Genomic DNA, 24,652 nt, shown 5'->3' with positions numbered 1-24,652 from the left:
GCGCGAAATCACTGTCGCAAGGCCCCACTACTGATTTTGTAGCTGATATGTACTGGTATTTGCATCTCGAGGTGGTGGTGAGTTTGCATCTCTGACACAGGCTCGTCGGCTGACGCCGGTCATGTGGTCAGCTGGCCCCGGGCTACGCCGGGCTGGCCGGCGGCTCAGGGGCTGTCTTGGTTGGGCTGTGACCGAGAGTGGTGTTCGTCTATGGTGAAGGTGCTGGGAATACATCATACATGGCGACGAGGATGAGATAGAAGACCAGGACGGCACCAGCTACCACGGTCCAAGGCAGGGAAGTAGCAAGTAACTGTTTAAGCAAGTAGCAAGTAAGTAAGCGAAATGGCACATGGCAAGCTGACAGCTTTCGAGCCAGCTGAGGAAACGTTTGAAAATTACTTACAGCGTTTCCAGTTTTATTGCTCAGCCAATGATGTACGAGCCGAGTCCAAGCAAAAGGCTTTGTTTTTAACGGTTGTGGGACAGGCAGTGTTTGGGAAGATCAAAGATTTGATTAGTCCGGTCACATTGGAGGAAGCTACCTTTGAGCTTATCAAAGAGAAGGTCAAAAATCATTATCAGCCACAGCTGGTAGAGATCGCAGAACGCTACAAGTTTTTCCAACGCAGACAGCGTGAAGAGGAAACAGTTGCAGAATACCTGGCTGATTTGAAAAAGATTGCCAGTAACGCTCAGTTTGGGGACTATTTAGACACGGCTCTAAGAGATCAGTTAGTGTGTGGCTTGTATGATAGTCGTTGTCAGAAGGAGCTGCTCTGCATGACGTCCTTGACTCTCGAAAAGGCTGTTCAACATGCCCGGGCATTTGAAGCTGTGTCAAAGGAGGCCGGGGTATTTTCAGCGTCCGGGGTACATGAGATCCAGAAAGACAGACTGAAGGGGCCGGGGTTGAGCTGTTTCCGATGTGGTAGAGTGGGACATGATGCCGATGCCTGTTGGCATGTGAAAACTGTCTGCAACAAATGTCACAGAAGAGGTCATTTGGCCGTTGTATGTCCGAAACAGTCGAAAAACAGAGAAAATGGAAACTGGCAGTTTGCCAAGCGTGCTGATCGTAGAACAGGATTTCACAGGACGGCAGGAGAGAGAAAGTCCAGCAGTCACGCAGTAGAGGAGGTGCAGGAGACTGAGGGGCGACGACATCCGGAGCAGCAACCGCAGTCACCATCGGACTCGTCAGGTACCGAGGAGTTCGAAGTGCTGCACACGCACAAGGTTCGACGAGGTAAGCTGCTCACTTCTGTTCTTGTAAATGGGAAACCGGTGACTATGGAGCTAGATACCGGAGCAGAGATCACCACTCTGCCGCTACATGTGTTTGAAAAGGTGTTTCCCGACACTCACTTAGAGCCCACTCACAAGAGGCTCAGTCAGTATGACGGATCACCGCTTAAAATGATTGGTGAAATGCCAGTTACCGTGGAGTACAAGGGCCAAACGATGACAGACAGCATGTTGGTTGTAGATGTCAAAAGTCGCTATCCTCTACTGGGTAGAGATTGGATGTTCAAGGTACGGTTTGACTGGAACGAGATATTTTATGGAAGGGTAGAGGAAGAGAAACCCATGCATGCGTTACATGAAGTGTCTGTATCTGCGTTCCAGAGGAAGTACCCAGAGCTCTTTTCGGAGGGGCTTGGGGAGGTCGGAGGAGCACAGGCGCAGGTGGAACTGGAAACCGGGGCGCAGCCACGGTTTTTCAAGAGCCGACCTGTTCCGTTCGCTCTGCGGGACAAGGTTAACAAGGAACTGGAACGCCAGATCAAAGAAGGTGAGCTGTTGCCTGTGGAACGGAGCGACTGGGCAGCACCTTTGGTGTTGGTCAGAAAACCTGGGGGTAACGTACGAATCTGTGCAGATTACAAGGTGACTGTAAATCAGTGTGTAAAAGAGCAAGCTTATCGGCTCCCCACGGCAGAAGAGATATTCAGTACATTAGCTCATGGAGAGTCTTTCTCAAAATTAGATTTAGCCAACGCTTATAAACAGTTGCCACTAGCCCCAGAAAGCCAGGCTGTGTTGACCATGAATACGCCATTGGGGCTGATGAGGCCCACCAGACTTCCGTTTGGGCTCAAGATATCTCCCAACCTGTGGCAGAGGACGATGGATGAGGTGCTGAAAGGGCTGAATGGTGTGGCATGCTACTTGGATGACATTTTAGTCACAGGAAGGACCAGAGAGGAACACCAGGCGAACCTGGACGCGGTCATGCAGAGGCTTCAGGAGCGCGGGCTGCGTCTGCGGAAGGAGAAGTGTGAACTCTTCAGAAAGACGATCATCTACTTGGGACATGAAATATCTCAGGACGGCCTTCGCCCAACAGATGAAAGGGTGAGAAGCATTGCGTCTATGCCCGTGCCACAGAATGTCAAGGAACTGCTGACGTTCTTAGTACTCATGACGTACAATGCCAAATTCATGCCAAATTTGTCATCAGTACTGAGACCCTTGTACGATCTGACAAAGAAGGGAGCCAAGTGGGTTTGGACACAAGAATGCCAAAACAGTTTTTCTCAAGCTAAGGCTGGTTTGTCCGGGGCCGGGGCGCTGGCCCACTATGATGTTGACAGGCCGCTGAAAATGTACTGTGATGCGTCCTCATCTGGGGTGGGAGCGTGTCTCGTGCATCAGTTTCCAGACGGCGTCGAACGGCCAGTAGCATATGCATCACGCACGCTCTCTGAAGCGGAACAGAAGTATGCGCAAATTGAGAGAGAGGGATTGGGCATCATCTTTGGTGTGAAGCGTTTTCATCAGTACATTTGTGGCCGTCACTTCACACTGGTGACGGATCACCGTCCGTTGTGTCGCATTTTCAATCCGTCAGCTGAGACGTCAAGCGTGGCAGCAGCGAGACTCCAGAGATGGGCTTTGATTCTTAGTATGTACGATTACGAAATTGAGTTTGTGTCTGGTTTACAGAATGTGCCGGCAGATGTCCTCAGCCGTCTTCCGAGCCGAACAGAATCGGATGATGGAACCTGGCAGGTGTGCAGCGCAGAAGAGGAAGAGCTGATCTGCGCGACCATCGAGGACGACATCTTGCCGGTGACTGCTGATCAGGTCGCCAGGCAGACGGCCAGGGACCCCGTCCTCGGTCCAGTGCTGAGCTGGGTCCGGTCCGGGGCATGGCCGAAGAAGACGGAGGCCAAGTTTCAGCCATACATCAGATGCAGAGACGGTTTGACAGTCGTTGACGGATGTCTTCAGGTGGGTGAAAAAGTAGTCATACCCAGCCGATTCAGACGTCAGCTGCTAGAGGAGTTACATGAGGGACACCTGGGGGTGTGTAAAATGAAGTCATTAGCTCGAGGTTTTGTGTGGTGGCCGCATCTGGATGACGAGATAGAGCAGTTGTGCCAACAGTGTGGTCCGTGCCGAACTAACGCTCAGAGACCGGCCACCTCCGCTGTGCACCCATGGGTGTATCCCTCGGCACCGTGGGAAAGAGTGCATATTGATTTCGCGTCCCATCAAGGTCGGGATTATCTTGTTCTCGTAGATGCGTTTTCAAAATGGCCGGAAATAGAGGAAATGCATGGCACAACAGCTACAAAAACGATAGAAGCGCTGACAAAAATATTTGCCACTCATGGTTTCCCAGTGACCCTGGTTTCGGACAATGGCCCGCCGTTCAAATCTGCAGAATTCGAGAACTTCTTGAGATCGAGAGGCATTTTCCATCGTGCCACTCCGCCTTATCACCCAGCATCAAATGGCCAGGCCGAGTCCATGGTGAGGACGTTCAAGTCGTTTTTAAAGAAACAGCAGTCGAACGGCAGGAGCCGTGCAGTAGCAGTCTGTCAGTTTTTGGCACGATACAGAGTGACGCCGTGTTCGTCCACTGGGAGGGCGCCGGCCGAGCTGTTACTGGGAAGAATGCCTCGCACAAAGTTATCTCTTCTGAAGCCCTCCGTGACCCAAAGATTGAAGGGTCCGGGAGAGTATGTGTATTCACGAGAGTTTCTTGCAGGTGATTCCGTGCTGCTGCGAGACCTGCGACCCGGCTCGGCGACTAAGTGGCGCAGAGCTACTGTTACTGGACGGGTCGGACCTCTGGTGTACGAGGTCTGCATCGACGGCCGGACCCGGACCGCTCACCTGGACCACCTGCTGGCGGACCGGACCGTGGGTCGGACCGTTGCGGATACGGTTCCGCGGACCGTGCCGGACCGCCCGGTGCCGGCCGCTGTTCCGGGACCCGAGCCGGCCCGAACCGACTATAGATCGGGGGAGTATCTGGCGTACGACCGGTGCGCGTCTGCCGGTGGTGCATCGGTGCCGCTGCCGAGTGAGATCGAGACGCCCGGGGAGGCTCATCGGCGTCGGGAGAGTGGGGACTCCCACAGGGAGCGGTCCCAGCGCTCTTCAGAGGACTCTGGATTGTGGGGTGCGGGTGAGGCTCGTGTGCGACCGGGGAATGAGTGTCAGAGTGAACCAGTGTTAAGACGTTCCGAGCGCTTGAGGAACAAGTTTTCGTGAAGGGGGGAAAAGTGATATGTACTGGTATTTGCATCTCGAGGTGGTGGTGAGTTTGCATCTCTGACACAGGCTCGTCGGCTGACGCCGGTCATGTGGTCAGCTGGCCCCGGGCTACGCCGGGCTGGCCGGCGGCTCAGGGGCTGTCTTGGTTGGGCTGTGACCGAGAGTGGTGTTCGTCTATGGTGAAGGTGCTGGGAATACATCAGTAGCAAGACAACGGTGGCTCTGCCAGCTCAAAATAAAAGCAACCATGATGTCGCACCGACGCCATAAATGTATTTACTTGCGTTGGTCGCAGCTGTTAAATTATCTTTCCTGTGCCTCCTATCGTACAGTCGTGTACAGGTTGATGGTCCCCTACTCTTTATCCACCGGGTTCCTATGGCTCAGCATTGGCAGCAGCCGCCTGGTACCGGTAGGCTGTGCCGCATGACCCGAGAGTGAAGCGGCACAGCCTACCCACACTGTATGACACCGGCTCGGGTCGCCTGGTAGAGCGATTTGACCGGACGCTGCGTTACACCGGCTGGGGGGAGGGGGGGGGGGGGTAAGGGTCAGGCCTGTCTAACCTGTCTAACCGGCCCGCGTCCCCGCCGGTTCGCTGACAGGTCGCGCCCCGGGGCGCTGAGGCTCGTCATGGCTCGGCTCGGTGGATGAGGCGGGCTGGAGTGTGGTGTGGGGCGGGGGTGATGTGGGGAGGGAGTGAGCGGACCTGGGGCTGGGTGTGTGTGGTCACTTGTCGCATAGAACCGATCGTAATCCACCCTCCAAAAATTCGCTTTAGAGATATTCACAAAACCCAGGGGGGTTCAAACACCCATCTCCCAAGTGGGGTGCGGAAGGACAGGTAAGGGTCCATACGGTCTTCTCATGAATTGCAGCAAAGAAAGAAAACAGACCTGTCACCAAATAATCTTTCTGAAAAGTGGACTAATCGCATAGCCTCGGACACAGAAATAAACATCCAGCACGCGAAGCGTCTTGAACCGGGCCTCTCACAACCGGTCGGTTTGACAGTCTAGCACTCCTACGCTGAGCTACACCGGATGGTGGCCACGGCCGGGGCAAAGCCTGGCCGGACGGGCGGCGGGACCGGGAGGTCGGCAGCAAAGTCAATGAATGTTTTGTGGTTTCGGGTGCCGGTCGCTCTAGCTTGGTGGAATGATGATGGATCATTGGTAAAACTTTCAACGTGGAGTCCCGGTTCCAGCCTCATCGGGGCTCCGGCTACTTTTCCGAGTTAGGATCTGGTTTGATTTTAGTGGTTGCGAGCCATTTATACGGTTTTATATTTACATGTCGATTGTCGATTGATTGATTGGTTCATTCATTCGTTCATTTAATACATGTCGACATTTAGCATACGAATTGACATCCAGGATCAATCCGATCAATCTACCATTTTCATAAGCGTATTGCCTAAAATGCATATATGTGGCACAAGACCTATGGTTGCCTCGATACCGTGCCAAATCACGTTTTGCACAATGCCCTATTCGCTGGGTCTTCCGTGCATTGTGCTTAGCAAAAACAGGAATGCAATTGTTAAGCGACGCAAAATGTGCAATGCAGCAAGTGACCACACACACCCGCCCAGCCCCCATGGTCCACCAACACGCCCCACACCACTCGCCAGCCCACGCCAACCACCGAGACGAGCCCCTCCCCCGCGCTGGTCTGACGCGACAGCTGGTCTACAAAGCGCTCCACCCGGCGACCCGAGCCGATGTCAAACGGCGTGGATAGACTGTGCCGCTTCACTCTCGGGTCATGCGGCACAGCCTACCGGTACCAGGCGGCTGCTGCCAATGCTGAGCCATAGGAACCCGGTGGATAAAGAGTAGGGGACCATCAACCTGTACACGACTGTACCATTATGAAGCTTCGCTTAAACTGGGAGTTGTATTATCAAAATAAATAATTAATATTATGAACAAATTTAGAGGAAAATGCACAATGCTACTTTTTAGTCATTTGCTTTTGCTGGCATCGAAGATAATATCAAATGATATCATAACAATCAATTACAGAAGAGACAGGTCAACACTCAACACACGGCCGAGCTCACCGTTTTCACTGTCCTGGCTGGTCTTGGCAGTCCTGGCGAGTGGGTGGGTGAAATGTGACGACATGGAAGCGGAAGCATACCTTTCTGGCACCGAATAGGAGAGGAGACCAGCCTACCTCCGGATCCTCCCCCATCTTAGAGTGACTGCTGATTAATGAGCAGGCTTTGTGCAGTAGTCTATCAGGCATGTAACCCAGCATCAGCAGTACAGGCGGGAACCAACTCAAAGTTGTATTAACCCTCGCCCTGGCAGGGGGGGTCGATGCGACCCCCCCTAAGGTTTTTCGAAGATAGCGTAAAAACGGCGGCGCGCAGCGCCGCCAAATTTGGCACAGCCTATGGGGCAACCTTTTTACATATGACCTGAAAATTTCAGGTCCGGGTGACCTTGGGTCAGGTCACCAGGTCAGAAAAACCGGACAAGGTCATGGTCAAATTTCAACTTTCTTTTTGCACCTGTACAACTCACAGTTTTCGACTGATTTCCTTCAAACTTTCAGGATGTGTTAAGTTCACCGAGTTGTATAACATATAGTTCGGGTTTTTTGAGGTCACTGACCTGAGGTCAGTTAGAGGTCATTGCGTCGTAATGGGAGCCTATGGGAAAATACTAAATTCGGAAAATACTGGAGATATCCGCTTCGTTCTATCACTTTTGTGCTTTGAAACAACAGTACTTAACAGCAGGTCACTTGGTGCTTCTTTGTTTGGTGTGCTTATCCATGGGTCAGGTCAAATGAGGTCAACTGAGGTCAAATCACATTTTTTCCAATAACTTGGCACATAATGACGCTAGAGCTTAAAAAATGGTGTCATTGTGTTCCTGGTGATCAGCCAAATCGAATGATATGCGATATGATGCAATTTGGTTAATTTGAACTTAATTAATTAATTAAAGTTTACTTAAAAATTAAGAAAAACTTTAAGTACACTTAAGCAAGCTAAAAAGTATATCATTCGACGCGCCTTGACGTGCTGAGTTCACTGGTGCTTTTCTTTTTGCTCTATCTTAGTTAGATCAAAAGTTATAAGCGAAAAACTTTTGACCTGTTTTTAGCGAAATTTTTACATTTATACCCCCCAAAACCCCCCTAAATATTGACCTAGAACAACCAAATTTGCACAAGGGCGAGAACTACATGGGGCCCACCTACCTACCAAATTTGGTGTTTCTAGGTGCCATAGGAGCCAATCGCGAGGGGGGGTCGCATCGACCCCCCCCCCTGCCAGGCCGTGTTATGAAAAAGGCCCTGCCAGGGCGAGGGTTAAGACGACGCCAGACCATCGTGATTCGTGAGGGTAACCACACTCCACAGATGTGTCTTTCCACCTAGGCTTTGAACGGTTTCAATCTATTCCACAGAGTCCAGACACCGTATCTACGGACGCCGCCGGCACGACAGGGGTCTGACATTCCACCACTACAGATATACGAACGCCGATGAACAGCAGAAACGTCGACACCTTATAACCCAAACATGTCCTCAGCAGTCAGTAGACTCGTTCGGGGTATCAACGCTCAACTGTCATCGCCAGGCAGCTCGTCGCGCTCTGGCATTGGCAGGACTAGGAATAAGCACGAGGACGAGAGATGTGATCAATATTCCAGTGAAGCGCTTTGAATATAACGAAAAAAAAAACAATTTACAACTTTTTTCAAGTGATACCAGTTGTGAAACATCTCGTATGTATCCGAACGATTATTACATTTCCACTTTCCAATCAATAATAATTGAATGATTTTATGCAAGTTACACATTTAACCCGCGCCCCGTAGGGGGGGGGCCGAAACGGCCCCCCCTGTCCTTTTCGGTCGATATCTCTTAAACGGCTGGAGATATCGCCACCAAACTTTCAGGACCCCTCCGGGCATCAATTTTACACATTGTGACAAAAAATTTTTCCAGAGGCTATGATAGGTTGGCCACAAATGACGTCAGAGTGACGTCATGTTCTGTCATTTTCGACCGAAAAAAGACCTTCGCGAGAAGACCTGTCAGGACTACAGCTTTGAAGATACAGAAAAATGATCAAGACATAAAAGGTGTAGAATTGACAGGGCTACAAAACTGCTATCTCGAATTTTTGAAATTTTTGAGTTTTGACCCCCAAAAATCAAAAAAGCATTTTTTTTGGGTATATTCGCCAAAAAATCCAAAAAGTTTTTTGAGTTTCGAAAAAAAACCGGAATATATGTGATAGTGCCTACCGTCTTCTATCCACATACCAAATTTCAGATCGATACCTCGTTTTTTGGCCAAGTTATAGCGAAAAAAAACTGTTCAAAAATGATGACGTCAAATTTTCAAACTCAATTTTTGGCAATTCTAGAACTCGTAGAGCAAAACGAAGACCACCATTAGACTCCCCGTGACGAGCTGCATCGAATCGATACCCATTTTATGCAAAAATATCAACTTTGAAATTTGACCTAATTTGACCTGACCTTGACCTGACCTTCACCAAAACGTGACCTAGGCTGGCCCCAAAGGCTGCCTAACCCACATAATCGCATTTGTCATGTAAAATGGACCATAAAACATGTATCACACGACACATTCATATTGTGACCCCCGGTGACCTGACCTCGCTGTGACCTGACCTGGTATCAGTGACCTCAGATAGCAAAGTATGTGTTTGACGAACAATGTACCATCGATGGTTTTCAATAAATTACCAATTTACTCGCTTTCACAGCACAATTCTTGAATTGCCTGTGAACGGTGAAAATCTGACCTTTGACCTGACCTGTGACGTCATCGGTTTGACCTAGGTCAATGAAATTTGGTCACAAGGTAGTTCCCGGGTGGGGCTATCGAACGCCGTTTGAATTTTGAAAATCGGCCGGTAACTTTCCGAGATCTTAGGGGGGGCCGAAACGGCCCCCCCCCCCCCGACGGGTGGTAGGGTCCGCCGGTAGCCCTACGGGGCGCGGGTTAAATGATTGGCGAACGTTCAACATTCCTGAGCTGAGATCAATATCAAACTACTGATAGCACTCCTAGCTAACAGCGGAAATGCGTACAATATAAGACACTGTGACTGCATGCATGACAGATTTCCTTTGCTTTGACTTTTCCAGCTTAGTTCTGAGTACACAGTCAGACTAGTCACTATCCTAACTCCTTTCTCCTGTCGGTTACTGGCGCAGTGCCCCGTGGAGGAAGAGGATGTCGTCCACCGTTTCTGGGAGGAGGCACGTCCGACCCGGCTCGATCGTCCGACCAGCGGCCGAAAACAGTCTCTCCGATGGTGCGCTGGATGCAGGCACTGAAATATATGTAAAACATGAATTATTGCATATACTTGAATTTACAACATGATTTCAGAAGTGCAAATGGTCCCAATGTAATTGGCTGTTATAAAAAGCTGAACGTTTCGGAGTTGTAAAAAAACTCCTGGTAACTGACAGCAGACGGCGGGAGCATGGTGCGGACTGCCGTGCATCTTACTTTCATAACTGCAGACGCCAGATAGGCAATGCTCATTTGGAGATGAAATAAGGTATGTTAGCTTATCTTCCTGCAACATTATTCGGATACACAGACAGGGGGATGTCACTTAACCCGCGCGGGGCTGGGGGGGGGGGTAAATTTTACCCCCCCTCGCGAATTTTTGCGATATCTCAAAAACGGCGGCGCGCAGCGCCGCCAAACTTTCAGTACCTTTTCTTACATCAATTTGACACGTTCCCTGAAAATTTGAGCGAAATCCGTCGGAAAATTTTTGAGAAATTGACGTTTTAGTGACGTCATGTTCGTCATTTTCGCCTAAAAAACGGCAAAAGTTCAAACGCCGCTAACATCTTCATTTTTAAAGGAATCAAGACGTAACAAAAAAGGTTATACGTAATTTTACTTTGTCTATCAAATGGCTATCTCGGTTTTTTGAAAATTTTGGATTTTGGCCTAAATTTTTTTCAAAAAACTGACTTTTTTGGGAAAATCATTATAAAATCCAAAATTTTGAGTCTATCGAAAAAACCGGAATATATGTCAGAGAAGTGGTCTATGTGCACCTACATACCAAATTTTAGGAGAATCGGTTCAAAAATGTGGGAGTTATTCAAAATTTTATGACGTCACGACACACAAAATTTTTGAAAAATGACTTTTTTGGAAGTTCTAGACCTCGTACGGAAACAAAAATAGCACCATTCGATTCGCCGTGAAAAACTGCATCAGATAGACACCTTTTTATAGACGCCCTAACGCCCTAACAACCAACTTCAAAATTTGACCTCACTTGACCTGACCTTGACCTGACCTCGACCTGAAATTCATCCAGAGGTGGTCCATATCACTTATTGAGTGTGCCTATTGAATTCTATGAGTAAAATGACCCATAAAACATGTGTCGCACATGCCCTTTTCTATATTTTGTTTTTTGGTGACCTGACCTGACCTGACCTGACCTTGACCTTGCCCTCTGAATGATATTGTATGCAACGAATATTGTCTTGGTAGCCTAAGAACACGTTTTGGGCGATCAGTCTCAGTCCATGACTCCATTCTTCGGCAACTACGATGCAAGGCCGATACTGTAGAAACTTGCAATTTGTACCCTTGACCTGACCTTGACCTTGACCTCAAACTTAAAATTAAGTACATGTTTTTAGTAGTTCGTGATGAGAGCTTTCGATTGGCGTTTGAATTTTCCAAATCGGACCGTTAGTTCGGGAGATAACAGGGGGGGTAAAATTTACCCCCCCCCCAGCCCCGCGCGTTCGGCTGGAGACCCCAGCCCCGCGCGGGTTAACACTTTCGACTCACTGGTAATAATGCAAATATATTTACCCGCTAACAGCTTGCGGGCTACCCGCTGGAGTACCGGGAACCTGGCTCCCGTTGTTTTCCAGTACTCCAACACTTTGTTATGTCTTTCCCGCAGGTCATGGGTCCAGGATCTGCCAGGTACTCCCCCACGTCGTCTTGGCGGGGTTTGGGCGCTGCCGTGTCGTCTTGCTCGCCAAAGGTGAAGAATGACTGAAACCAGTGTTTTTGTTACAGCCACTTGGTCGTTACCGCGTGCTTGAGTTGCTCTAGGAACTATAAAACGTTAGAACTTTAAAACATTGAAGTGAACCAAAATAAAAGGTATGAGACACAAGCTCAAAATGGTATTCTGTATTGATTGCTATCCCTCCGTCTCATTACTTGGTAACATTCACGTGAAATGACACTTTCTAACAGATTGCAAACATGAACATGCATAAGCCCGAAACCGTTAGTGCAATTTTACCTCCATGCAAAATCTGACTCACCTCTGAGGAGCTTGGTCCCGGCGTTGGCTCGGCAGGTGGCATTTGGGTCGTTTGGCTGACCTGCACTTGTGGCGGACAGTTGGGCTGGTACCTCGCCTCCTCCTCCAGTGATTGATGCACCTGCCGCACCTTCGCCTGAGACACTGTCTGCATGCTTCGGAAGTGGCGGTGTGGAGGCCAGAGCGCTGCTGCCATGAAGTGTTCATTCTCTAGGATGAACTTCTCGTCGAGGAGTCGCCGTAGTGATTCCTTGAGCCTCTTGATGGCGAAGGTATCATCCGTCTTCACGCTCAAAGACCTCATCAGCCGCTCCTTGGCGGGCACAACCAGATGCAGAGTGCTGTAGCGGGCCGCGCTAAGTTGCTCGGACGCCATCTCGAACGGCTGCAGCAGGTCGATGAGGGCGTGCAGCTGGCTCCTGCTCAGCTGGTCCACGAGATCAGACACGTCTGGCTGCGCGAATCTCTCCTGGCTTCGCAGCTCCGACAAGGCCTCCAGTACCGACCGGATCATGGTCAGTAGGCTATTCCAGCGCGTATCCACCTGCTGCTTTAGAGATTTTTCCAGTAGATGGTTCAGACCTTTACGCTTCACCAGTGACACCAGGGACTTGCAAACCGCGATCTGCCTCGCTAGGGCAGCGTATGCTGGATCACGGAGGGCAGTTGCCCCAAGGGCATGACCGACCACCAGGTTCAGGTTGTAGCATGCGCACGACACTCGCGTGTGGTCTTCGAATGCTTTCTTCATGTTAGCAGCGTTGTCTGTGACGAACGCCGAGACCACACCGCGCTCCTTCCAGCCGGGCAGGTACTCCTGTGAAATTATTGGGCTTTAGATGGCGCTTATTCGCAGATTAGCGATAAGCGGACCATACTATCGGAACATTCACCTCTGTTATTATCACGTCCCGTCAGAATCATTCGTTGATCGATATTAGCCGTTTTCACGACAGCCATCTGGTACGCGTAATTCTTTTTTCCACCCAAAGGAAGGCGCTATACGGAGAATATCCCATTGCGTCATTGAAAAGTGACTTACACCTCTCACCGGCCAGCTGGCTGCGTGGTGTAGTGGTGAGCACACTCGCCTCGTGATCTATTAGCTAGGGTTCGATCCCCGCCGCCGGCCGAACTTTTTGGCGCGTTGTAGGTTAGGTTGTAGGTTTGTAGGTTGTAGGTCTGTAGGTTAGGTTGTAGGTTAGGTTGTAGGTTGTAGGTTTGTAGGTTGTAGGTTAGGTCAGGTGAGGTTAGGTTATGTTTGTTTTTGTTTGGTTTGTTTACCAAGAAGCATCTTCGGGTATAGCGCCTTCCTTTGGTTGGAAAAAGAAACACGCATCTGGTACACATTTGGTGCACATCTGGTGCAGATTAGGTGCAGATTTGGTCAAATTAGGTTCAGGGTGTCTCTTAGTAGCTATCAGCTAGGGTTGCACTAATTGCTTATATGCCTGCTTTGTCATATTATCAGAGAGTATCATCGATTAAAACACTGAAATAAATTCATAAAATAAAGATATTTGCTGTAAAAGAGATTAGGTGCAGATTTGGTCAAATTAGGTGCACTCGCCGGATAGCCCGTCGTGAAAACGGCTATTTGCGCTTCCATTTCCGCTAGATTGCAGTTAGTGAAAGAAACGTCAGAACAGTTGAGAAAACAATGAAATACCTCAAGAACGCATGAAGTCTCTTCCAGGATGTTCTCCGCAGTGTGACTAACAGTCATATGCCGAGTGCCAAGCACAGCAGACCGCAGTTCGAAGCCGGCGTCGATGTAGTGGATCGTCGTCCCGTTGTACGACGTGGATGTGTACTGCTCCATCCACCCATCAGTCGTCACGGCGCACGTTTCCATAGCCTGTCGTGCGAAGGCGAAAACATGATAAGGAAATATGAATACATATACGCATATGCGCGGCATCTCCATTTTTTTTTCTCAGTTCGGGATCGGTAGGTACCGACTCATATGTAGATACTATCATAGATCAGCTGACGCATGGATACTATCGGATGTACGTACGCATAACGAGGTAATAATCCATTTGGGCACTTAATTGGCAACCTTATCAGTGGTCTTACCTCGGCCAGGTGCTCTTTCAGCTCGCTGCGTTTCCTGGTCGCCATCTGATGCGCAGCACGCGCAACCGTCACTGCACTGGGCAGAACTGCCGCCACCCCCACGCCGCCGATGTCCCTTCGGACGTCCATGAGTGCCTGCGCCATTACATGGAAACCTTTTCCCTCGACTATCGCGTAGGGACGCTGGTCAAGGGCACAAAACTGCACCGCAGCGTCTGTGAGACGTCGTTTGCACGCAGTCACGTCTGCAGCTTTCGGCTGCGTCCTAGCAAAAGGCCTTATAGATTGCTGGCCTTTGAGCGGTCCACATTTGTGTGTGGCGATACTGCTGACACCATCCTTTTTGTTGTATGTGTACACTGTTCTACACGACTTACAAGATACAAACGGTACAGAATCCCCATCCACTGTGAGTGTTTGGAATTTTTGCCAAACCGCAGATCTGCCTTCCTGTTTTTCACCATATTGCACCCGCTCGCTGTTCTCTCGTATCAGTTGATGTACTTCGTGTTTTGTCAGCATGGCGGAAAAACGAATATGTCTACAAGATACCTACATCTACATCAAGATACTTAGGGGCTAGGACAACCGGGACAACACAATCCACAGTGACAAGCACGTGCAAAAGCACGTGGACAGTGACGACAGTACACACAGTCTATTGTTTATTTGTTTGGTTATGCTAATTTACCATGCTTGAATTGCTTGCCGAAACGCTGATGACGTAGTCATTAGGTAATATACAATGAATGAGTTCAAGAAATAGGTTTTTTTTGCTTTTTCGCTTTTAAAACAAACAAGTTATATTTAAAACAGCAGTTCAGGTAAAAAAAGTTTTTTTTTAACACTAATACTCGAGTTAACATCTTACGTAAGAATCTAAGTGACCGACGGACCTGCGCGCAATAGATGCGTAGTCGCATTCACGCCATCTTGTATTTATTTATCGCCTTGGCAGTGCGGCGGTGCGCACACAGCTGGAGTTTTGGCGCAGCCCCCGTCCAAGGCAGTATTTTATAGACCAACTTCTGTGAAGCTAATATGAGAAAGCGATTGTTAGAAGCTCAGATACACCAAACCACACGTTGAGTCAGGTAAGATGATGTGGTGATGTCAGATAAGAACAAGTATATTTAGGTTGTAGGTTGGTAGATCAGGCTAGATTATGTTCATTATCCCCTTCAGACTTTATCTACACATTTACTGGTAATGTTATGTTAGGTCAGGTTAGACTTGCTTGTAGGGTTCCTGATTTTTAAGCATAATATGATTGGATCTTGCTTGGTTAGCTTACCAGGTTGGGTTCCTCAACGCCTTGCATCGTACAAAGGATGGTTTGTATCATCGGTATTGTATGAACAATTTTCTAGGTTGATATATAGTTTGTGGCAAAATGGTGTGGTTTTCATTCAACTTTGAGCCTAGGGACATGAAAGGCAAATAACAGGTATTGGCTTGCAGGTGCACAATATTGTCTTTGAAACTTTGAGTTGAGCTGTCATTTGTTAGGAGCCGACTGACGTGTGGACATATATTTTTTTTTCATTTCGGGATTTCTTGATCCATTTATTACATTTTATTGCATACATTATCCACTTGAAGACAAGTCTTGTGACCATGGTGTGTCAAAAGTGGAAATAGCCGCCCGGCTTTAGTTCGCCAGCCTTGTCAATAGATGGCAGTACCACAATATGGGCAGCGGATCGTGCAATTGACGTCAAATTTTCGTTATCTGCTAAGAATTGAATGGCGAATCTTTTCATGCAAGAATCAAGTAAATCGGTCCACAACTTTTCTAGCAACAGAGATATGAAGTCAAACACCCTGCCAGAGCGGCGGCGCGGCGGCCGGTGGCAGCCGTTACGCGCCGCCTGGGAGACAGGCGGCGCTGAACGGTTCCGAATTGGCACTGCACTAAAACCTGTAAACTGCTTGGAATAGTTATTATAGCAAAATTTTTATTCAAGTGAAGAATAACCAAGGGCAGGAAGTATGTATGCTTGTGTGCGTACTATGTAAGCCAAGAAACTGCATTAGCAGATACTCGCTAATATTAGATCCAGCCAAGTCCCAACGCATTCCAGCTGGTGTGTTTCTGATGGGTCAACAATATTTATCGTTCGAGGGCGGATACAGTTTTAACAATACAAAAAATATTTTTGCACAGCTCTATTCCTTGAATAATTCTCTTCAACGCCTCATTCCTAGTTAAGCGAATTAGCCCACCCTGGTTGAATAAATAAGGCGATTTCACCACAAGGTCGGGGAAAATCAACCGAAAACGGCCGCGCTCAACGTTAATTTGGGCATGCAGACTCTTAAAAACTCGCATTGGGCGGACAGTGTTTCCCAGGTATTGGCTCCAAAACACCGTATTCGGCTCCCGAATACGTCCAAGTGACCCGCCTCGTTCCTAGTTAAGCTCTAATTAGATCAAGTGACTCATAGGGAGCGAAAAAGCGACAAAAAGCATGAATTTCCCAATGGCGGCGGGCTGCCGGGTTGCCAGACAGCGCACCGGCTATTTCCACTTTTGACACACCATGCAAGTGAGTGTCATAAAATGATGCCTATTACTTTAATCAAACCTCCGCTGCCGCTTAACACATTAGGTTAATTTTCAACTTCAATGTTGAATGTTAAAATTTTGATCCGTTTTGATCCGGGCTCAACCTTCAATTCCCAAATCCGGCCCGCCCATATCCGTTCTTGTTTAACATATTTAGAATCCAATCCTATCCGGTCCGCGGATTTATCCGTGGATAACGGATTTATCCGGCCCATGAAGTGCTCTACCGGCTTGGGTCAGCGCACGCTGCCCCGACTCGGCTACCTCACGTTACCGGGGCCCTGGCTTTGGGCGCGGCTTCTGCTCATACTTGTGCGTCGGGCCGCGCGCTCTGACTTCGGCCAAGAAAAATGCGTCAGCTGATCATTGTCATTTCTGCCACTTTCGTGTGGTGAAATGGGGTCATAACTAAGAGACGGCTGTTTCATATCAATTATTTTACATAAAATAATATTTGAAACCATAAATTAATGTTCGACAGCCAAATTAACGAAACAATACCAATACAGGCTTACAGTTTATCGACATTGTGTTGTCTACGATTAGACAGCTGATAACTCATTCCCGTACGTCGTAACTCTATAATGACCTTTGCTTATTGTCACATGTGCGCCGCATTCGCGATTGTTGCCGACGCCTGTTTGCAGGTCAGCCCACTACAGTTGTTATACATATCGAAAAACCGATAAACGTTTAGGCAAAAAGGCACCATTCCAGGCCCATTTTTGATTTTTTTGCGATATTAGGTGAAAACAGAAGCTTCTTATCATAGGAAAAATAAAATGGGAAATCTTTCAAAGGTGGCACACTACCTTTAAGTAACTTGATTACATCGATATAACTTGATAACAGGTCATGAGTGATAAAGTGACTCATGACCTGATATGAACTACTGACCTATTTTTTCCGGGAGTTATGTGAAATTGATGTCCGGAGAGGTACTGAACGCGGCGAGTCGAAATTTGTAGCCACTTCTGAGTTAACTGTTAAAAAGCTCACCCTTTGCCCCGCTTCCCCCGAAGTAGTTGCGGGTTAGCATTGCTGTAACTTACCATGCCTTTGCATCTCGAATGTTCATCTTTACGTGCCGTGCAGTTTTGCAAAATGGATGTATTCCTTTGGAGAGGACGTAGAAGAAGACCAAGCCGAGGGAAAACACGTCTGCCGCACCAGGCTGAAAAGCAAACATTCTAATAAATGGCTGGATGAATGAAACCGAGAAAAATGTTTTTTAAGGAATTGAATGATGTAACTGAGCATGATTAAGATTATGGTGAAGTTAGATAAATATAGTAGTCTGATGCTCATGAGTAAGCTATATGAAATATATATTTTAGAGAAGAGTTGTATAATATTTCGAGCACGGCTCGTTTTCAGATACATAGGCCGAATGAAACATAAAAACACGACAAGAAACGACGTCGACATAGGATAGAAAACAACAATCAAACGCGGGGGAACGTGATAAAATACTATAACAGGCGTGACAAAATATCTCGGAGCTTTACATCAGGAAAGCTGGTGATAAATGTGCAGTAATTAAAAAAAAAAAAAAAAATCAGCACAATCATACATATTGTGTTGAATTATACAATCATACAAATATACAATTATTTAATAATGTGGTGTAGACTAGACAGTTAGTGTGTACGTGTATAGGATGAGTATGGTACAGGGTTTAGCAGACGCCAAGACAAAGTATTTTTGTTAAGAGCTGGATTTCGGTTCCTGATTTCGATAGACTCTGTGATCCTTAGATTTGCCTCATCTTTGCAGGTGTGGAGGATGCCTATACTAAAGTCACCATTGCCTATGTGTATGGTCGAGTGTTCAAAAAGTACATGATCCCCCAAGTCTGTGCTCGCCTATTGTTTCGAGCGTCCCCAAGATGTTCCATGAATCTGGTGCGAATCATTCTTCGTGTTTTACCGATATACGTTTTACTACAAATTTTGCACGTTATTTGATAAACTACGTTTTTGGTGTGACATTTACCAGGAATACCAGCATCGCAGGTGTGACAAGATTTCCTATTACCCCTGGGGCAGAGTGGGGGCTCTAGAGCTGATCGTATCAGTTTGTTGGCAAGCGTTGGGCCGCTTCACCATGCTACCCGTACAGCCAGATCAGATGAGCCGCTGCGTTACTGCGTTACAGCCAGATCAGCGAGCCGCTGCGTTAACCCTACGTGTAAGAACTTCATCTATGTATGGAAGGGAAAGGAAAGTAACCTCCGCGTGTTTCTTAAAGCTATACTTTTCTCGGGCCGTACCTTATAGAGTTCTGTATGTTTTTAATGAGCTTAGAGGGATATCCGTTCTGCAGAAATAGGTTCTCAATTTTCTTCAAACCTCGCCCTTGAGCTGCAGTGTCTGACCCGAGACGTACGGCTCTAAGAGATTGTGAATGGATCAGGGAACGTTTCGTTTGCATTGGGTGATTTGACTCAAAGTGTAGGATGATGGGAGCTGCCATGGGTTTTATATATAGCTCAGTTATGTAACTACCTGATTCCTTAACCCGCGCCCCACTGGGGTCTGCGTATAACACGCCCTACTGGGGGGGGGGGGGGCTATTCATAGCCCCCCCTCCTAACTCCGAAACTACTGGGCCGATCGTCAAAATTCAAACGGCGTCTGATAGCCCCGGAAAAACTGTCGAGCGAAACCTAAGTTCATTGACCTCGAGGTCACCGATGACGTCACAGGTCAGGTCAAAGTAAAAATTATTAGCATTTTTGCTTCTTCACGTTTTGGGCTCTGGCCGCCGTCTTACAAGTCAGATCAGGCTCATTTTTGGTTCACACACTCGTGAACAGATGCTCTAGACACTCATAGGGTACCAAACTTGTACTTTGATTTTCAGGTCAAGGTCAGGTCATCACAGGTCACGAAAATATTATATCATCCGTCGGTCACGTGACACATGTTTTATGGTCCATTTAGGCCACAAATTTCGAATTTGATGTCGTCTGTGTCATTCGAGGTCATTTTGAGTCATATTTAGCTTAGGTCAGGTCACTTTCAGGTCAAAAAAGTCAAATTTTGAAGTTAAAATTTTTCAACAAAAAAGGTGTCTATTGGATGCAGTTTGAGCTCAGGAACACGATGGTGCTATTTATATTGGCGTACGATGTCAAATTCGTACTTAAAAATTGATTTGAAAAATTAATAATTGTTAATTTTTTGCAATAATGCGTATAAATTGGCCATTTTTGAAGATATTTAGCTAAAACTTGCTACAGTTAGTCATAATAATGCGTTCTATCACATATATTCCGGTTTTTTTTCGAAAAGTCAAAACGTTTTTGAAAAAATGTAAAAATATAAATTTTGAATTTTATTATATAAAATTTTCGAAATTTTGAAAATTTTGAAAATCCGAGATAGCAGTTTGATAGCGCAGTCTATTCTGAGTCCTCTCATGCAAAGAAATTGGATCTAGCTTAAAAACTGAGCTCTTGGGAGCGATTCCCGTGGTTCAATGTTTTGCGTCGAAATCGGCCGAACATGACGTCACTTTGACGTCATTTCCGGCCGACCTATGGTAGGTACGAAGTTCAAATTTTGACACAAGGTGTCAAATGGATGCAGCCAAAGGTACTGAAAGTTTGGCGTCGATACGTCAAGCGGTTTGGAAGTTATTGCAGAAAAACGGGAGGGGGGGCTATAAATAGCCCCCCCCCCCAGTGGGGCGCGGGTTAATGGTGATAAGGGTGTCTAAAAAGGCAATCTCACTGGATGGGGTGTTGTCTGTCCTGTCAATGCTAAAACGTAGGGCTGGGTGAAAGCTATTTATAAAATCGAAATATTGGCTGAGTAATAGTGATCCATGGGTCCATATGCCGAAGATATCATCGATGTATCTTAGGTATATGGCAGGCTGATGTGTTTCCGTGCTTAGCATCAATGACTCCACAGCATTCATAAAAAGAATTGCAAGTGGTGGTGCAATACGACTACCCATCGCGATTCCTTTGGATTGCTTGTAAATGTCTTTGCCGAAGCGAACATAATTGTTGTTTAGGCAGTGTTCAAGGAGATGCTGAATGTCTGGTATTGTAAGTCCATAGAGGTCTATCTTGGATTGATGAGTTTGGATCATGCGTATGATGGACGCAATCGCTTCTGCAGTGGGGATGTTTGATTCTGCAGGGCTTCTGATCTTTGTCCCTGCCCACCTCAGCAACACGTACGAGTTTCTAGATGGTTTGAAAAGGCAGTTCCCCACTGGATTTCCACCAGGCTCCATTGCATTCACGGTAGATGTGAATAATTTGTATGGAAACATCCCCTTTTCATACCTTTTTTCATACCCTTTCATGACCTTTTCATAAGAAAGGTTTAAAAGCTATCGATTGCTTTGCCATTCGTTTTTCTAGCTATCATAGTTCCTGAGATAAATGCATGTTTTCTGAGAAATATAATGACATTTGGCAAATTTTGACCTTTGATGACCTCCAGTGACCCCAATATTGTTCTAAGATGAAAATGACCTAAGTACTTTCAAACGTACGCATTGAGAGCTATCGACTGCTTTTTACCGCGTCTTCCTAGCCCTCTTAGTTTTTGAGTTAGAGGTGGGTGGTAACATATGCCCCCCCCCCCCCCCACTAGGGCGAAGTTGGCTGAGACCGCCACTTGGGCGCGGGATATAGCTTACTCATGAGCATCAGACTACTATATTTATCTAACTTCACCATAATCGAGAAAAATGTTACCCGTATTTCATGCACCACATGATATTGGCCAAGGAATCCTGATATCATGCATTGACTAAGAATTGCATCTCTAACCATGGTCTGGATCATATTCATTTCTGGACAGGTAGTCAACATTAGACGCGAAAATAGCTACCGCTGAAATCACAAGCTACCGGCATTGAATTCATTATCAAGCAACGACGAGAGTATAGCAGTGAGCCATGATTAACGGGTATTATGGGTACTTACAATTTCCTGCTCGTCCGCAATCACCTCCGGAGCCATCCATGCCAGAGTGCCGACGGTATCTCTCTTTGTCCATCTGCTTGTTGTCAGGTCCATGGATACGCCAAAGTCGGCGAGTTTAGCCACGGTTTCACCTCGCCTGTTCTTAACCAGCAAAATGTTCGATGGCTTGATGTCCCTATGAACTGAAGAAGAAACGTGCTGAGTTTGTTTGTTTTGGGCAATAATGTGTGACACAAAAGGCCCAGTTATTAACCCTCGCACGACCAGGCCATTTCTCATAACACGAACGACCAGGGGGGAGGTTGTTACGACCCCCCCCCCCCTGGCGTTTCGTAACGGATGGTCGTAGAGCTTAGCGGAAAAAACCAACGGATTGCTCACAACGAGATCTCGCGATTGGTGGTATATTTTTTGGTCCTAGGTCAACATTTGACCTACTTATGACCGGTCAAAGGTCAAATTTTCCGAAAAAATCAAACTTTTTCAACTTTCCGCGGCGATTGCGGCAAAACGGTGGGAGATATCGACTTGAAACCTTCACTATCGTGTTCCTTGATCAATTCTCTATCGTTTGGTATGTATTTCGTTTCCCTAGCTCTAAAAATGGCGCGTTGGGAGCGCCGGAAGTCGGCAAGGTCACAGTCGGCGGCAGAAATTCGAAAAATCAAAATTTAAATTTTTGAAATCTAATTGTATTTTTGGATTTGGGAGGTCCATTTGCTCCCTATAGAAGCTAATATTTCTGCATATTCCCATTGAGGTGACAAGAATTAGCAAAATAGTGGTTCGGGCGCTTTTCAAGAATAGTACCGGACGCTGTTCCTCTTGTGACGTCATAGCTCCGTGACCTGACCTGACCCGGTCAATTTTCTTGCACCACACGATAGCCAATGCTTGCCCCAACATGCATGGGAAGTTTCATCATGATCCATCAAACAATGTGGGTATCACCGGCAGAAAACCTAGGGATTCGGCGCACACGTTTGGTAACTGTCGGCCGGAGGCTGTACCTCTTATGACGTCATAACTCCGTGACCTGACATGACCCGATCAATTTTTTTTTTCGGCAAAAGATGCGCAAAGGTTGCCCCAGAGGGTATTGAAAATTTCAGCCCGCTACGACAAGCCGTTTAGCGTGCACTTCGAAAAAACCTCAGGGGGGTTGATACAACCCCCTCTAGGCGTTCTAGGGACTATCCCACCTTTAACATGGGGTTTGAGTTGAGATAGCCAAGTTTGCGGCGAGGTTCAGAAACCATTATCTATCTAGGTTGCAACCCCCGCGGCCTCTTGGTGTTGAAGAAATTCGTTCCCTTCATTTGAAAATGGGCCTTGCGCAAGGCCCTATCTTCAACATGGAGCGACCGTTAGTGTGACGTCACCTCGTTTAGTCATTCTGATTTAAATGGGTTTGTTCGTTGAAAAATCGCTTAAAACTTGGTCTGAACTTTTTTGTGGTGCCTACAGAGTAAAAAGAATCAGCTTTATGACAGTAATGTCGCCTGGGGAAGGATGTAATTTTTGGGCTGTGACGTCACATATTTGAAAGTTTGTGTTTGGAATATGGGGAGCCTAAGATGTTTAATAAAAAATAAATGCCAGAACCGTGCTCCTGGTCATCCAATCTATAAAGTCGGGCACAATTTAACTGGTTTTAACAACATTTTAGAAGGTGGGATAGTCCCTTTAACTTAGCTATTGTTGGGATTGTGTAAAGGCTGCCGGGTGGTACATACGGGTGGCCGCCGCCGCTGCAGCGAGCGGCGGGCGGCACAGCCTACCCGGCGGGCGCCCGCGCGGTGGGCTCATTCACTGTAAAAAATGTCACGAGCCAATTCTATGACAAGGAGTGGAATACACGGTCGTCCATTGTACCTTGCTGTTATATATAGGGACATTATCAGCCTGAGCGTTGGTACTTAACCCTCGCATGTGTGCGGCGTTTTCCAGCTTCTAATGTGTAGGGGGGGGGGTCGGTTGGACCCCCCCCTTGCCGTTTGGCCCCTGATCGAGCTAGAGCTTCGCGGAAAAAACGAGCGTGTTGCCCGTGACGAGAGGAAGCCGATGATACCCAATTTTAAGGTCCTAGGTCATTGGTTGACCTTCCAGGTCAGGTCAATGACCCAAAGTCGGGAAAATCGGGACCTGTTAGAAAGTCGTAAAGTGTGGCTGCTAAGGGGTTTTTCGGGGTGCTGATCACGAATATCGTGTTAGTTTTGATCACAGATGATGTCTTGAAGCATTTAGACCAGGTCGGGTCAGGTCAGGTCAGGTCAACCAGTAGGCGTCGTGACGGGTATTCGTAGTACGTGTCAACCGCCTCTGACAGCTTCGTAACATGTTACGAAGTCACCAAAACTACTTCGTAAATGTTCAAATGGTTGCTAAATTCGAATTCAGCTCCAAAAACTAGCCTAGAAACATGTAAAACTCGAAAAAGTGACCCGAGGTCACCCGAGGTCACCAAAGGTCAATGACCTGACCTGACCTTCAGGTGACCTTGACACACACGGGAGTAACATCAAATCACATGTTTGAACGTTTGAAACCACGAAAAGCTTGCAAACACGCGGCTAGTGCGAGCCGACATACGCGAAATCGCGATTACGGCCAAACATGGTCTCGGAAAAGAGGTCACAGGTCAAAGGTCATTTGGGTCAGGGTCATGAAATTTTTAGGGTAGGTGTAAAATTGATCAATGCGAGGGTACTGAAAGTTTCGTCGCGATCGGCCGCTTTTTACGCGAGTTATTCGCGAAAAACCATGGGGGGGGGGTCCATCCGACCCCCCCCCTACACATGCGAGGGTTAAAGAGTGCCCTCGTAAAACAATTGGTTGCAAACGGTAACCTAATAACTTAAATGCTTCCCTAACACCCATTCCTGCTTATCAACAGATTTCGCGCTGTGTCGGAAAACTACGCATAGTCTCATAATTAAATCCGCCAGAAGCTTGTTGCATGCTAGTTACATGCGTGTTTCATTATCGTGTCATATTTTTATTATGTCGGTTAATGAGGCACCGCCCTGCACGTGCTTTAAATATAATCCTGCGCACACGCCACCTACACTGTAAAAAAAAACTTACAAGCCCCTCGTAGAGGAATTCTCAGCGCAAAAATAACATTGCAGGAGCGTGTAAATTTGGCTAATTTTAGGCTAGTTGCCGAGTAACAAGCTTGTTCGACAAGGCTGTGCCTCGTATGCATACGACC

At 47.3% G+C, this 24,652-nt stretch overlaps 3 protein-coding genes across 4 annotated transcripts in view; 1 reads left to right on the top strand and 2 right to left on the bottom strand.

The window, feature by feature from the left end:
• The window catches only part of LOC122368827 (serine/threonine-protein kinase/endoribonuclease IRE1-like), a 165,240-nt gene that overhangs the window by 49,522 nt on the left and 91,066 nt on the right, over window positions 1–24,652 (bottom strand). The window contains exons 6-7 of the mRNA XM_043343088.1: window positions 21,439–21,620; window positions 17,540–17,661 (exon numbers count right to left, since the gene is read on the bottom strand). Of these exons, the coding sequence (XP_043199023.1) occupies window positions 17,540–17,661; window positions 21,439–21,620 (304 nt within the window). The remainder of the gene's footprint in view (window positions 1–17,539; window positions 17,662–21,438; window positions 21,621–24,652) is intronic.
• LOC122368824 (uncharacterized protein K02A2.6-like) lies at window positions 1,772–4,708 on the top strand. 2 transcript variants are annotated; one of them, XM_043343086.1, is made up of 3 exons: window positions 1,772–2,358; window positions 2,950–3,237; window positions 4,001–4,708. In XM_043343086.1, the coding sequence occupies exons 1-3, from the start codon at window positions 2,050–2,052 to the stop codon at window positions 4,472–4,474; spliced, it is 1,071 nt and encodes a 356-aa protein (XP_043199021.1). In that variant the 5' UTR covers window positions 1,772–2,049; the 3' UTR covers window positions 4,475–4,708. The 2 variants fall into 2 exon arrangements, with proteins under 2 accessions (XP_043199021.1, XP_043199020.1); XM_043343085.1 differs by having other exon boundaries at window positions 2,950–4,708.
• LOC122368825 (E3 SUMO-protein ligase ZBED1-like) lies at window positions 9,530–12,544 on the bottom strand. Its single transcript, XM_043343087.1, has 3 exons — window positions 11,841–12,544; window positions 11,374–11,562; window positions 9,530–9,847 (listed from the first exon to the last, which is right to left on the bottom strand). Exons 1-2 carry the CDS (start codon window positions 12,351–12,353, stop codon window positions 11,392–11,394), a joined length of 684 nt encoding a protein of 227 aa, XP_043199022.1. The 5' UTR covers window positions 12,354–12,544; the 3' UTR covers window positions 9,530–9,847; window positions 11,374–11,391.

Source organism: Amphibalanus amphitrite, unplaced genomic scaffold (genome assembly GCF_019059575.1).
Source record: "Amphibalanus amphitrite isolate SeventyFive unplaced genomic scaffold, NRLGWU_Aamphi_draft 000979F_arrow, whole genome shotgun sequence".
Lineage (NCBI taxonomy): Eukaryota > Metazoa > Arthropoda > Thecostraca > Balanomorpha > Balanidae > Amphibalanus > Amphibalanus amphitrite.
This window is presented reverse-complemented; position numbering and strand designations above follow the sequence as displayed.